This window comes from Lycorma delicatula, chromosome 1, assembly GCF_047948215.1.
Source record: "Lycorma delicatula isolate Av1 chromosome 1, ASM4794821v1, whole genome shotgun sequence".
In the NCBI taxonomy this organism is placed as follows: domain Eukaryota; kingdom Metazoa; phylum Arthropoda; class Insecta; order Hemiptera; family Fulgoridae; genus Lycorma; species Lycorma delicatula.
The window spans coordinates 178,631,115-178,647,125 of NC_134455.1; the positions used below are offsets into that span (position 1 = coordinate 178,631,115).

General features: G+C 31.7%; 1 protein-coding gene across 4 annotated transcripts in view; it reads right to left on the bottom strand.

Annotated features, from left to right (window-relative positions):
• SmydA-1 (SET and MYND domain containing, arthropod-specific, member 1) overlaps nucleotides 1-15,735 on the bottom strand; it is an 81,504-nt gene extending 65,769 nt beyond the window's left edge. The window contains exons 1-2 of one of the 4 annotated variants that reach the window (XM_075367931.1): nucleotides 15,614-15,735; nucleotides 14,179-14,497 (exon numbers count right to left, since the gene is read on the bottom strand). Coding sequence is in view for 2 of the 4 variants with exons in the window: in XM_075367907.1 (XP_075224022.1) it covers nucleotides 12,574-12,644 (71 nt within the window). In the remaining 2 variants the exon portion in view is untranslated. Of the gene's footprint in view, nucleotides 1-12,573; nucleotides 12,680-14,178; nucleotides 14,498-15,613 lie in introns of those variants that run through there. The other 3 variants (XM_075367922.1, XM_075367914.1, XM_075367907.1) reach the window with 3 other exon arrangements.
• Between the last annotated feature and the right edge of the window lie 276 nt (nucleotides 15,736-16,011).

Consider the following 16,011-nt stretch of genomic DNA (forward strand, 5'->3'; position numbering starts at 1 on the left):
TAACTTAATTTGTAAGTCAATTCTATCATCTTGTGAGGGATCAAAGTTATTAGTAAAGTTGTGAATTCTTGCTATACAGACCTTTACTGATCCTCTTTGTCTAATTAATTGTTCCCTATTCATACTGATAATAATGTAAATTATTAAAATGTGAAATGAATTAAATGATATTACAATAATAATGATACAATGTAGATTAAATTAAAGTAAATTAAGAAAGGCGTTAAGTAAATGTTACTGTAGATTTAGATGCTGTGAGTCCTTTTAAGCAGTAGATTGATGGATGAATATGAAGATTCTTGAATGATGGTTTTTCAAACATATATCTGCAGTTCTGCTAGATTAAAAAGTGTAGAATTCTTGAAAATGTTGATTATGATGTATATCTGTGGTCGGAGGACCAATAAAAATGTGTATGTAAAAAATTGATGCTGATTATTTAAATAAATTAAGTCTTTATGATCTTGTGATTATAATTATTTTTATTGTAATTGTAAATATATTCATATGTAATATTAACTTTATGCAAATTTATTGTGTGTAATATCATGTAATAAGACTTGTTGAGTTCTTGAGACTTGTAGAAGATTGGAATAGGACTCTCCAAATGAAGTGATCAGCTTGCTTAAATACTGTACATGGAGCTGCTGAATCATCAGGAGCTGAGTGCATCTGAAAGGAGCCATGTGAACTGTAAAGAGCCAAGTGATGCTGACAGGAGCCGAGTGCATCCGAAAGGAGCATGAAGTGTAAAGAGCCGAATGAATCTGACTGAAGCCGAAGATTTTTAAATTTAGAAGTCCTATATTAAATGAAAATTAAAGTCCCAACATTTAAACAGGAACAATAAAAATATTTAAAAATATAAGAGTATTTAAAAATTAAATAAGTCATTTAAATAACCCTGAGTCTTAACACCACAAGTATACAAATTAACTTTTCTGCAGTGATTCTACTGTACTCTATATTATACAAATTGAATGCACATTCAATCATAGGCACATACAAAGCACTACTTACAATGGAACAACTTCTAGAAATCGCCTGCAAAGAAATAGTAAACATATGCAAAAACATAACCACAACATACAGATTTTACATGTAGCAATAAAAACCAATAACTATATATAGTTTAATAACATGAAATTTACACTCACAAGCTTTAACAAAAAATCAGTCTAATGAACAACCACCCACCATACAGATTTCATGAGCAAATTATTCAGTTACATACTTAAGGGATTTCCCAACCTTTTTAAATGGGAGCCATTTACATCAGCACTAACAGAACTTCCACTGAGGATGGAGCTGATAATTAAGTCTGTAAAGACTTTGGAATAACAAGTTCCATTAACGTGAAAGCGAGTGATTTATAATTTTTAGTAATTTTAATTTCTAGAAATTATTTTTAGAAAATGTTATTAAAATCTCGAAGAGTTTTTTAAAGATTTTTCATTCATTTTTTGATAAAGCGATTTTGTCTGATGAATTATGAAAATGAAATAATCTACTTTATTAATAATAGTTAATACCAATTTTAGGGTTATTTTCTAAATATGATTCCTAAAAATTAAATTTTTTAATGATTAAGGTTCAGTAGATTTTACATTGTAGAATAATAACCGGATAAAAGAAAAAACATTTTATAATTTAATAATAAAAATCATCTCTACTTGAAAAACTGTAAAGGGAAACCTTTAAAATTATAAATGATTTGGATACTCAGACAAATATTTCAATTTGATTAATCTAAATTTAAGACAAATTATTATTACTGTTTTTGTTTGTCCGGGATGTTAGCTGTTTATGTCGGTGCGGAGAAAGTATTTCTGAATACAACATCGGGCGGGGGTTTTTACGAGCTTCCACTGCCAAACTACCAATCGTTTTAATACGATCTTCTGCAATAAAATACGGTAGTTTATTTACGGATCGGGCTTCCTGCGTCTCATTTGATTTGTCCCGCTACACTTCTGCACCTACCGCACAGTCTATTCGACTCTTTAATCCGTGGAGCGGACTAGACTGTACTACAGTTCTACCGTTCGTTAATTCGTTTCGCGTTTACACAACTACGATAAATAATCCTAAGGATCATTAATAACAAATTCTTCTTCACAGTTATGACTCCCTTTCAAAGCATGAAATATTAAAATTAAATTGAACTTTCCTGTACTCTTTAATCCTCGTATTATCTACCGACTAAAGTAATAATAGTACTTTTTAGTGTCTTTTTCCCCTTCTAGTCCTTCGCCTCTCACCGAAGCTCCGAGCTCTAACGAGAGACAGAGCGGCATTTTCATTATACAAACAACCTTTTGAATAATAACGGTAATCCCAGAAAAATAAAAATTGTAACAAGATAATAGAATATTTAATTCTAATAATAAAATTAAAGCTATGCAGAATATTATTAAAAGTGAAACTTTATTATAATTGTAGTCGAGAACTTTAATAAATTCCTTTCTGGTATTTTCAAGAACAATAATATTGATTCCTTAAACAAAATAATCCTAAATTATTATTATTTTTGATTTAGTGTAATAACTAAACTGGTAAAACTTGTATTTTAAGCTTTAAGAATAAAATTATCTTAATTACTTATTGAGATAACCTTACTTATCTTCATGTTCAGTTACTTATTTCATTATTTATAAAGACAGAAAATTTCGTAATGATTTGTTAAATCACTTAAATATTAGCTTTAAATACTTTATCGATATTTTGTCTTTAGTAAAAAATTGTTTCCACCCTGATTACAGCTAATTTAGAAAAAAAATATTTAAAAATTGTAAGTTAGTTGTAATTATAAAAAATCAAAAGATTTTCTAAAAATGAAAAGTGTGATAATGTAATATTAATAATACCACAATTTATAAATAATTATCCCAGTGATGGCTCAGGAAGTTTACTTCCTGTGTGACGCCTTCTGTTAGCAATAAATGCGGTCGGTAGTGATGATGTACCCGGCGGAATTCATTAAGCGTGACTCGGGGAAGCCTTGTCGAACTTGACCGTGGTGTACGTTGCACCGCATGGCGTACTCCCAAAGAAACTATCGGTTTAGCTACCCAATCCAAAACAGTTTGGGCAACGAGCGCGGCCGTTAGAAATGAAATTTGGTAGAGGTGTAACGCGGCCCCGTAGAGGACAAAACGCCCTTCGCGGTTACTCATCAAATATTGCTTGGAGAACCTTGCTTACATGAGTTCTAAAGGGACGGGGAAGCCCACCCCGTCCAATTTTTGGACAAAAATGTTAGCTGGTGCCCCGGCATAGCGTCGGATTCTTAGTGATAGTGGCGCCGCTTTTAGGGACAACAGGTCTTGTATTCATTCTCTGTGTGCATGCCTTTATGAATGGGGGAGGCTTGTCTCATCTCAGTTCTGTCGTTGTCCGGCGGGCCTTATTAGAGTTCTGTCGCACCTCGGTCGGGTGTGTCTCAAAAGTCTTAAAATGTAGGGGTTGTGGTGCGGCCCAGCTTCCTTGGTCTGGGTTTCGAATTGCCGGGCATGTGGTGACTCCATCAGGGTGATAAAGCTGGAAGAGAGAATTTCAGGTTCGTGGCTCAATTTCCCTTGATCCATGTAGGAAATACAGGCTCTATGTGTGTATATATATATTTTTTTTTATCTGAAAAGGTATTGAAAATTGTTCGACAGCAGTTCAAAAGATTATTCACTGGATGGATTGTAATCAACTAACTCTAAATATGGATAAAACCGTTGCATTATGTCTTTAAAGTAAATGTAACATTACTAACTGCGTGGCTAGAATTCCCTTTAATGAAAATGCAGTGTTTTCGTTGTCCATAAAGCGAAACTTCTGGGAATTTTACTGGATGACAACTTCTCTCGGAATGATAAAATTGATTTCATTTATAAAATAATCAAACGTTAACGGTACTGTTTTGGTTTGAAGCGCCTTAATAAAACCCTAAGATAATCATCAGTATCAAATATTTATTATACTTAGTATATTCCCGTCATAAGTGTAATATCATCTCTTAAGGCTCTCTCACCAAGTCAGAACACATTATGAAAATACAAAAAATGGGCTATTATATTATTGTTTGACTCCTAAGAATGAGTAATCCGATATACAGAAAATTAAAAATTATGTTGCTACAAAATAATAGTCATTTATTCTTAAAAAATAACAATATCCGTTCTGTATCAAACCAGACGACATACTTGTTTTCTTATAATTGAAGTCAGTACTTCAGCTTATAAGAAGTACGAGTACCTTATTATGCTTCAGTTGCAATTTAAATGTAGTACCCAAACATTTAAAAGCATTTTCTACTAATTTATGTAAAATATAATAAAAAACATTTTCTTTTATAGAAACACTATCCTCTCGATGCGTTTAAAAAAAAATAATTAATATTCCTTATATCTTTTAATATTGAATATTCTTGATCTCAGTTCAGCGTGTACATAAATACATCCTCAAATAATATTCATCAACACCTGAATTACGGAATTAGTTATTTTTTTAAATTTAACATCTTATCATATTTACTTTAATATTATTTCACAGTTTATATTTTAAATAATTAATATAGCCTATAGTTTAACCTCATCTATTTTTTTTATTTTGTAAATAATTCTGTATTTTATGATATTACTCCATCAAGACATTCCTTTAGTTTACCTTGAACCGTACAGGAAATCCAGATCATTTTTTATATTTGGAGTACCGTTTATATTCATTCTTGACGTGATTTATACGATATATGTTTATGAATCGGTCGGAATAAAAGCTATATTTATTCATAAAAAGAAGTAAACAAGCAGTTTACAAGAATTCAAATAGTTTGGTAATCGGTTCACCGACATTTAGAGAGTAAAGGAATAAATCACTGAATCCCTTCCGTCGAAATTGGATTATACTACAAATATTGCTTTTGCTTAATACAGCAATGCATTATTCTCGTATTATTCTCTTTACTCGATACGGAGAATAAAATTTTAAATAGTTTTAAGGAAATTTTTGTGTCAAATTTCATTTGGAGACCCCTAACTCCCCAAGGGGAAGATCCCGCCATGTGATGATTCCGATTGCTACGCCACCCCCTCCGTACCTAGCCTTAATGGGCTTTACCGGAGATCATATACTGAACCCAAAGACTGAATAACATTTCTCAGTTGACGGCTTGGCCTCCGTCAGGATTCCACCGATGTAAATGCCACGAATGACATTTTCATAAATTTTGAGCTACAGCTCAAAATTTAAATAAACATCTATATATAGAAAGCTCTTCTTCGTTGGTAGAGCTTATCAACAAAATAAAACGAACATCACGAAATAACAGAACAAAAACAAAATTTAAAAAAAACCAAAACTACAGAGCGCCTGTTTTGGTGACAAGTGGTCCTTAGTACCCGGGTAACTCGAACTTCCCATCCTACACGCCCTCCGCAACTCACTGATGAATCAAATATTTCATGAAGTTCTCCACTCGGCGGCCCAGCTTATCCAGTTAATATTTAAATCTAAAATAGACCCAGTATCCTCGAGCTGCCTCATTACCTCTAATCGTCTTTCATCATACTAATGACAGACATATAAAACATGAAAGGCATCATCTATTGTGCCACACGATGGACGCAGACCCGAAACAGCCTGGCCGAAACGATTCAGCCTATCCCTAAAAGCACATGGCCCGAAAGAAACTGAGTTATATACTTATTAGAAGACACCCAAGAGGCGCCCCGCAGACTCCTCATATCAGGGAAAAGACCATGCGTGTAATGTCCATCAGCCGTCTCATTCCAGCTAGTCTGCCACAATTGAAATCCATCATTCTCAGCCTCTCTAATTATAGCAGAAGATGACCCAATTTCTTTGCGAAATAGCGTTGTTACGGCTAAAGTGCAAGAACATGAGTAGGCTTTACTCAGAAATCACCAGGACAGCATCACGAGAAATTGTATGATAACCACCTGCCACCGTTAACAACAAAAGTTGCTGAGCCCTCAAAAAAAGTCTCTATAAATTTTTAATTTTAGACTAACCGCCCAAACATGTGCAGCATACAACATTATTGTCTCACACACACTCTTATAGAGGATACTCATAGTCTTAAAATTTAGAACCCCAATCCGGATTAACCACACGTCGAATACCGAAGAAGACACTGCTAGCCTTCTTTGCGACGTACTGTAAATGCTCCTTAAAACGAAGATTTTCGTCAAGGAGCAGCCCGAGCAACCTGAACATATCGAATTCGATGGCCTGATATTAAAACACTGACTCACCGCGTCGTTGCCAAACGGCCCATCAGCAGCATCATCTTGGTTTTTTTATCCGGACTGAATGCCATCTTATGCTGACGACCCTACAACTCAATTATCCTGCATGCCCAAGAGGCGCGGAATTCAACCTCATTCTGCGAATATCCTTTAACCAGCAGCAGCCTATCATCGGAGTAAGCGACAACGCGACAGCCGCCGGGTAACATCAGTCGCAATAAAGAATCAAATTCCACAATCCACAATAAGGGTTCCAGCACACTGCCTTGAGGACAACTCTTAGACAGTGCCTCCTCCACTTCGTGGTCACCATCACAAAGTAGGACGTCTCGATGCCGTTCTACAAAAAATTTTTTATTTTTTTTTCTTGTTGGATTAAGTAGCTACGCATTACTTGCATTTTATTTTCACTTGGAGACTGTCCTATTCTGATTAAAACAATTTTTTGCCGTTTATTATTCTGGGAATACGTTTTGATCTAATTCAAAATTACTTATTCATAAAAGCGGCATGATTCCTTCTAATGAATGGAATGCTTTCTCTATCGTTTAAAATAAGTCATGATGTAAATATTTTCATTGCTCAGATAGTATACAGAAATATGCATAGCATTATATTGTACAAGCTGAATTAGCCGGTGTTACTCCGGATAGAAATTCTTACCTGTTACTAAGTAAAGAACCCTTAATAAAAAAAAAAAAAAAACATGTTTTTCATGCAATATTTGTTTTAATTATTGTCTAAATGCTTTCATATTCATCGCTTGAAAAATTTGAACGAATTATCTCGTTCTTAGTGAGAAAGAACAGACCCAAGGAAAGTTTTTCAAAATTATATTCCATCCCTTAAAGGTATTTTATAAAATTCATCCCGAGGTACCCCAACAGAACAAAAATTATAGATGTTTTATTCTATTGAGACAAAAAAGATCTACCTTTTTTTTGCCCTTTTTACAAATGCATCCTGAGTGAATAAATACAAAAGTCTGGTCTCTAAAAAGAAGGCTGCCAACTGGTAAATATTTCAACAGTCAATACAGTTAAGATTTAAAATGTAAAAAACTATTACAAATTCATTCTGCAATTTTCGTTAAAACAGATTTGACCGTTCATGTGTGCACTATATATGCAAAGTACTTGCTACGATAATTTACGTCTACCTTCCTTCCTTCTTTACGAACAATATAAAACACAAAATGTAAAGAAAACACTAAAAGCAATGAATGTAAAGAAAACAGTTTGCCGTAATTTTCTCTATCTATAGAATGAATAATCCGATTTTGATCGAGAAAAAACCAAATAAAAACCCATACCAGCTTGTAAATTTTCCTTACAGGAACTTTAAAACAATAATTACCTGTAAATATCATGCGATTTTGTCAAAAACTCAAATCATCACAAAAACCTTTAAAATACAACACGCTCTTCATTTAGAACATCTCTCCAACCTGTTATAGAATTATTTTGGAAAAATTTATGCCTAAATTGTTTATTAAATTAATCATTTTAGAAACGTTTTTATTTAAAAAAGATCTGTTTATTTATACTAGCGTTTCCCGTCACGGCTTTGCTCGTGAAATGCATAATCACGGATACAAAAATTAATTTCTCAACGCCAAGCTTATTTTTTTTTTTAATTACGAAACATGAGTAATGATTAAAAAGTACAAAATATCTTAAAAAGAAACGAACACAAATAATCCGAAATGTGCATGAGTTGAAAAAATATAAAAGGATAGCTAGCTGGTCAGAGCTCTGCTCCATGAATCCCACTGTGTTCATTTAACTCGTACTTGAGAATAATAATGATAAATAAAAATGAAATAGTTTGTTTAATTTATAAACACTATCAGTATATTGCAGTGATTATCAAACTTATTTCTTTTACCGCCCCCTTTGAAAATCAATTATTTTTCAGCGCCCCCCCATTTTTTATACACCCCTAAAACTTAAAAACCACAATTTCATTACTTTAATTAATTTAGTTATATTAGTCGGTTCTGATGTTTAAACTTACATTCTAAACTAGAAATTTTTACTAGTGAGAGCAAATAAAACCCAACTTTATAATATTAATAATATATTTTAATCAAATTAAAAGAAACAATATAAATATGTGATCAGTTTTCGTTTTTATACTAATCTAATGAGATGGATGAATTTGATGATATTTAATAAGTTTGTTGATATCAGGTTCGATTTTACTCAAAAACAGTTGTAAGTCGCCGCGTTTGGTAACTTGCAAATGATTTCTCTTTTTAGTAAGCAGCGTTGTCACAGCGCTAAATCCACGTTCACACAAATATGACGATGGGAATGTTATCAAAAATCGTTCAACGATAGACCACAATCCAGGGTACAACTGCGGAATTGACTTTTGTAGCCAAAATTGTTGGTAGCTATTTTTGTATTTGATTTTTATTTCCTCGTTCGTTGTCAGTTCTATAAGTTCTTCTTGCAACTGGGGTGATATTGCTATGTTGACATTTGAAAAAGGATCTAACACCCAGTCTGGTATTTCCAATTTCAAAATGTCCTGGAATCTTTCAATGAAATCACTGTGAAGATTTTCCAAATGTTGGCAGTAGACGAGCAAGTCGTCGTTGTTGCAGGATACTGATAAATTGGGAAAATTATGGAACTCACGTCTGCCGATATTCTTCTTGTGTAAGAGCAGCTTGGCTACGAAAGCAGCGACGACATTTTTTGTTTTTATTAAGTTCAAGTCATCGCCTTGAAGTTGGAGATTCATATCATTAAGCAGTGTATAAATGTCTGTCAGGTATGCGATATCATTCTTTGATGTCATGAGGTTTTCGCGCAATTCTGTGTCTTTGTTTTCCAAGAACTCTATGACAGAGTCAAACAGATTGTAAAAACGAGTCAGACAATTTCCTTTTGATAGCCAACGCACTTCTGTGTGAAAGATCAATCTGTTGAAATCTTCATCATTATCAACACAAAGCTGATTAAATAATCTGTCATTTAAAGAGTTGTTTCGGATTTTATTGACTGCTCTGATGACATGTTGCAATGATTGAAATAGTCGTTCACTTAAATTTCTAGCAACTAAATGCTGTCGATGTATAACGCAATGTACAGCAAGCACATCAGGAATTTTGTTTTTTAAGTACGATATGAAGCCTTTTTGACACCCCGTCATAGCTGGAGCACCATCTGTAGCAATTGATATAATATTCTTCAACGGAATTCCTTTTTCATCACAAAACTTTTCCAGTGTTTTAAATACGGTTTCTCCTTTCGTGTCTGTCTCTAAATTTCTAGCAAATAAAAGTTCTTGACATATTTTTTCATCTTTAATAAATCTCACGTAAGACAACAACAATGCTTCATTAGTTGGTAAAGTGGACTCATCCAACTGAATTGAAAATTTACTAGTCTTCAGATGATTGCACAATGACTTTTCAATGTTTTCAGCCATTTCATCAATTCGTCTTTGGACAGAACTATTGCTCAAAGGAATTTTTCGAATTATATCTGCCGCCGGTTTATGGAGCACAGTAGTTATAACTTCTTTTATCGCCGGCAAAATTAACGTTTCTCCGATGGTGTGTGGTTTACCTGTTTGAGCAATTAACAGAGAGATATTGTATGAAGCTCGAAGTCCGTCATCGTCTTGCTTAGCAGCCATCGAAAAAAGTTTCGATACACTTGGCTGAGCATTATGCTTCTTTTCCAGATCTTGAAAATAGGCTACATTTTTGTCCTTCTTATCCGGATGCATTTTATTCAAATGATCTTGAAGTCTTGAAAGCTTTATCGCTTCGTTTGAAAATGTTTTTGAACAAAGAAGGCACAAAGGCAAAGATGGGTTTGTCGAATTTTCTATGAATCCATATTAAATATATTCTACACTGTATTGCCGTTTCTTCTTTTTTGCTTCCGACATGGCTTTGTTTTCAAAAATATGTAAATAAAGTGTTGAACTTAAATACTTGTTTAAAGATAGCGCGCGAAACCACAAATGAAAATATAAGAAAAATTACGAGCTTTTATATAGGATTTAAATACAGCAAGTAACGACAGGAATAAGACAAACACGCACAAACTCGTTTATCTCTTTCAACGCACAATCGTACTGAGCAAGTATCGATGAACCAAGTATCGATTTCTACCGGATTGCACCAATAGCATTATTTAAGGTTAGCATTTAGTCGACAAAGTAAGCATATTGTTCAGCATATACTGGTATCTATTGATGATTTATTGTACTATTATTGTACTAATTTATTAGAACGAAACTATTTTTGTTGAATATCTTTCTCATTTATATAAGATAAGATTCTCATTATAAGATAATTAAAATTTTATATTTCGACTAGTAAATAATACTACTAACAATAACTTGTTTAACTACGGAAAATAAATTAATATCATTTCGTATTATAGATAAATATGGGTAATTTTTCATAATTTTAGTTTATAATTTAGAACTGGTTCAAATAAAAACCGCCGCCTAAGCCAGCGTTTTTAATATTTGTAATATTTAATATTTATAATATATAGAAATAGTAAACGATGTTTACAATAAGTGAACTGTTTAGGCTTACTATACTATTTGACACTGGACGGTAATGGGTTAATTGTAAAAAAAATTTTCTAACACAACTTTTTGAACAATAATTATATACGTATTTCCATTTTATATAAAAATGATGATTCTTACATCAGTAATTTCTTATAAAATGCTAGGAAAATATTGTAATATGCACTTATGTTAAAAACAAGAAAGAAAGTAAAGAAAACTTCAATTTATGTTGGTTTACGTATGTATAATATTTTAAAACTCTGCATGGTAGTTTTTTTTCTAATGTTTAAAATAATTTCTGGTGCAATGTAATTAAGGTAAAATTGCTCTAATTTTTTAACTATCATCGATCATGTTCCTTTATCCGCAAAAACTTGTTACAACTTGATTGCGTACGGTGTGCGGGCTATCCTACGAAATCTATGTTAAGTATTTTAAGTTTTTATAACATCATACAGGGTAGAAATATAAACTGATTATTCGTTATTGTGTAGTAGGTGGGTTTTAATTTTAGTGAAATTAAAAATACTATATAAAGTAAATGAAATTACAAATTATACATCACCCCCCTAACCCATATCAACACCCCCCATTTTTTCTGGGCCCCTTAACGCCCCCCTCTAGGTTTCAAACGCCCCCAAGGGGGCGTTATCGCCCACTTTGAGAAAGACTGGTATATTGTAATTACTTCAGAGCAAGAGTTTGGTCAGTGCAGGACCCGAAACTTTGAGTGATGTGAAGAATGAGGGTTTCAAAATATCGGCCTCTAACTTAAAAATAAAATTATAGCTTGAATTATAATTTAAAATTAAAAATAAATTATAGGTGGTTATTCGTCCTTCGTATGGCTAAAAATATATTTTTCCTGATTCTTAGTGTTACCCAACAAACGTCACTAGGACGTAACCGTACCTGGTTTCTCATTTTTTCTAATTTTTACTTCCTAGTACGAAGTAAAGGAAGTATTGTAATCGCGAAAAATTTCGGTTTTCAGATTTTAACGGAAATATCCATTTTGACTTCCGGCGTGACGTCTGTACGTACGTATGTATCTCGCGTAACTCAAAAAACGATTAGCCGTAGAATGTTGAAATGTTGGATTTAGGGCTGTATTAACATCTAGTTGTGCACCTTCCCTTTTTATTGCAATCGACTTGACCAAAAATGTCCAAAAAAGCCCAAAATCCAAAAAATGTTGATTTTGGAATTTTTCTTAACTGCAGTAATAAGCCCTCATTGAGAGCTTTTCAACGATATATCATAAGTGGTACTTATTTTCATTGGTTTCAGAATTACAACCAAACAAAAATTTTAATTAATGAAATATTTGGATCTTACAAGGGGGAAGGCGGCACATCGATTCGAATCCGACTTCATTACCTTTTTTTTTTAACTTCCTTTTTTTTAATTTAAATATATTGATTTATTAATAATTATTAATCTATGTAAAAAAAAATTACGATAAATAATAATTCAAAAATAACAAAAATAAATCAAAAAATCAGAAGTTTTATTGAAGTAAAATTTTATGTATTTTAAAAAATGTGTGTATATAATTTAATAGGCGTAGAAGGAAGTCATGTAGTGTCCACATCGAATTTTTAATTTTATGTTTTCTAGTCGAGTAATCGGAGGCAGATTTAGCCAGTCACGTCGCACTTACAATAACAGTGGCGTAGTTGTGTTGGTTGAGCCGCCGCGCCGTACATATTCGTATCCCTTAAAAAATCGAAATTCAGAAAACCGAAAATACTTTTTAGATATTTACCTGAAAAGTATTTGAAAGCCATCTTGTAATATCTCGTTTATTATAGTCGGAAATTGGGAAATTTTAATCATTGTTCAAAATGATTTCCTTTCTTCACCTCTTCCATCTAAAAAACCAAAATTAGCTTTTAGATATTCAAATGAAGATTACACACACCAAAAATCAAGTTGACATCTTCGTTAGTTACCGAGAAATGAAAAAATAATAAATTTCATCATAGGCGTAACTCTATATAAAATGGGGCAGAGGTTAGTCAAAAGAAAAATTGTAGGTCAATATCAATAGGTAATTATATTTTTTCGTGGCAAGAATTTTTGGCCTCTATCCACAGAAAGCTAAAGATAAAGTATATCCGTCGAAAGAGCGGGAATATTTAAATTAATTTAGAAAGACAACCACCGCATTTAGAGTACGTTAAGAAAGCTAAAAAAAGATTGAAACTAGAATAGAGTTATAGTTGGCTCATTATAGACGTAAAACACAAGAAAAATCGAACGTGGCTCAAAATTGTCTGGAAACTGGTCCCAAGAATACTTTGTTAGAAACGAAAGTTTAAAAAAATTTTCATAATGAATAGAAATTAGATAGTTCAAAATTTACTTAATGAATAACTTTTCAAAAATTATGTCATTAGAAAAGTAAATTGTTATTCCCTCTATTACATTTTGTTTATGAAAGAGGAAATTTCTTTGACTATCTTTCTCAAGATAAATTTTTATCTTCCCAACCATCTACAAATGGCACGAGTGAAGTGAGCGAGCTGAATTAGAAGTATCAGTGATTTATACTGTTTTTAGCTATTTTATTATAAGTGTACAAAACGATACTTCATAATCTTTAGTCAATTGTTATTTTTAATTGAAAATGTACATAAAATTTTTATTTACTTTATACTTACGAAATAATTGTATCTTTTTTAAATCGTACTTTTACGAAACAATTTCTAATTTTACTTTTATTTTACTATATTTTTTAAGCATTTAGATTTATTTTATATAATAATTAATTTCTTACTATTTGGTGAATATTATTTTTTAACAACAGAAATAGCCTCTTGTTTAACAATATTCTTTTGGGATTTTGTATTAATATTTTTTAACTTTTTTTTTTGTTTTACGATGAACAAATATATGATTAAAAAATAATTAAATTTTGTAAAAAATAATGACTTAAAAAATGTACTATAAAATACCAAACGATAAAAAATACTACCTGCTAACCAATAACCTACTAACTATTACTACTTACTAACCCTTAATTAGTCACCGACTATGAAACTTAAAGAAACATTATTTTATTTTAATGAAGTTTTCTGAATTCGGATCTTTTAAGTCATTATTATTTTACAATTTTTAATAATTTACAAAAATACATTCTGCATTAAAAAATTCAATTCGCGAGACAATCGAAACGTTAGAAATACTGATAATAAATCAGTTAAAAGATAATTAGATAGATACCTTTCCTATTTCCTTATAAAAACAAAAGAATTTTATTCCATTAGTTTTGAATTTACACACGCCACTAATTAGGAATTTTTATTTTAAAAAATCGGATATTTATTGTAATTTTCACTCATAAAATAAAAATTAGATTAACTTTTACCCAAGCTTATTATAATCTCCGAAGTCTGAAACCGGTTTGAGTTCAAGAAATTTCTAATTATTTCATAAGCATCTTTTTTACTTGAGTTGACGATTCAGGAATTTCTTCGTTTCCTTCTTCTAGTACTTTTCTTATTGAATTCACGCAACTAATCGCATTTGAATTTCTACATATTTTTCTTCATATGCTGATAAATTCCCGATTATTTCGACGTAATTATCAAAGTTATCATTCGATGTCCGTACTAAGTGATACCTGCTTCTTTTCCTGACACTTTTCCCACCCACATTTGGAAAACCTATCTTCAATAGCAATGTTTCTGTAAAATCAAATAAGATACCAGTATATTAAAATTAATGAAGAGAATAAGGAAAAAGATTTAGATGTATTTTTCATAACGCGGAAACAAATCTTAAATAAATTTGTCTAATAAACAGATTTTTAGTGTACTATGTAATTAACTAAGAAAAGAAATAGTAAAGCAAGAAATCTTGGAACGGTAAAATTAGTTTTAAATTTTTAATTAAATTTATCGAGAATTTACGCCTATACAGCACATTATAAAATGTGTCTGATATTATATTGTGAATATCCAACAAGTGAATGCTTTATGGGCAGCTGCCATCTATTTTTAGCAACTTCCACTACAGCAGACAAGTAAATAGTTGTCTGTTGTACGATTATAAAACTCCTCTTCTTAAATAAAGCTTTTCATTTTTATCTTTGCTAATAACAATATATAATTTTGTTGTATTATTAACCGTGTCCAAATAATTTTTCTTTTTCCCTTTCCTCGAGTTGTAACTTTATAGTGTTAAATAGAGCGTACGCCTAGAATAAATAGTTAAACATGCGTGTAGTTAGAACCCAAACAAAAAATAAAGAATACTAAACGAATTTTATAATGCGTTAACAGAAAAATAAGCTCAAGAATCATTTACGTAAAGTTAAAATTTGAAACTGGTAGTGCATCTCGGTTTATAATCTTTGATAGAATAACTTGTAAAACATCTGCTCTCGAGGAATTTTTCAGATTTTATTTGCTTACTATAACTTGTTACCATGTTACCATATTAGCTTTGCGTTAGTATTTTGGGTATAGTTTTGTATTTAATATCTACTGCTACTATATTAAGTTTTTTGTATGCCATAATAGTTACTTGAAAGCAGACAAAAATAATATCCTAAGATTTAAAATTAAATACGTATATAGTTACACAATCATTGTTTTTTCGTTTTTAATATTTGTAGAACAATTAAGTAAGCGCATGTGTTAATAATTTAAAGCAAACTGCTATTGCGCAGACGCAAATCATACATAAATATATACACGCGCGCGCGCGCGCGCACACACACACACAAAACGCGCGCGCGCGCGTACTCATACATACACACACGTATACAAAACATAATTGCAATAAAAACTTAGACTTACATTATGATGATGATGATTAATGATTATAAGTAAGCATGTATTCTATTTAGACGATAGCGGCGGAGAACATTACTCGGCTCGCTAACTTTGTCAGTTTTTAACTAAATCTTTATCCCCACTACTCATCATCTAGTCTCATTCTATTCCTGACATTTCAAGTATAGCAGTACTAAGGCGAGTATGAGTATATATATATATAAATCTATACTTTGTCAGACACAGTTAATGGTAGTGTTAAATACTACTTATCTTCTGATGTTTTATAACGTCGCTAGTTTTACGCAATAGAATCTGGTTTGTCCTACATACGGGTATTTTGTCTTAATAATTACAAATAGTGGAGAAACAATTAACATGAAGCTACTTAAATAAATTTCCTACAACCCTGTACAATATTA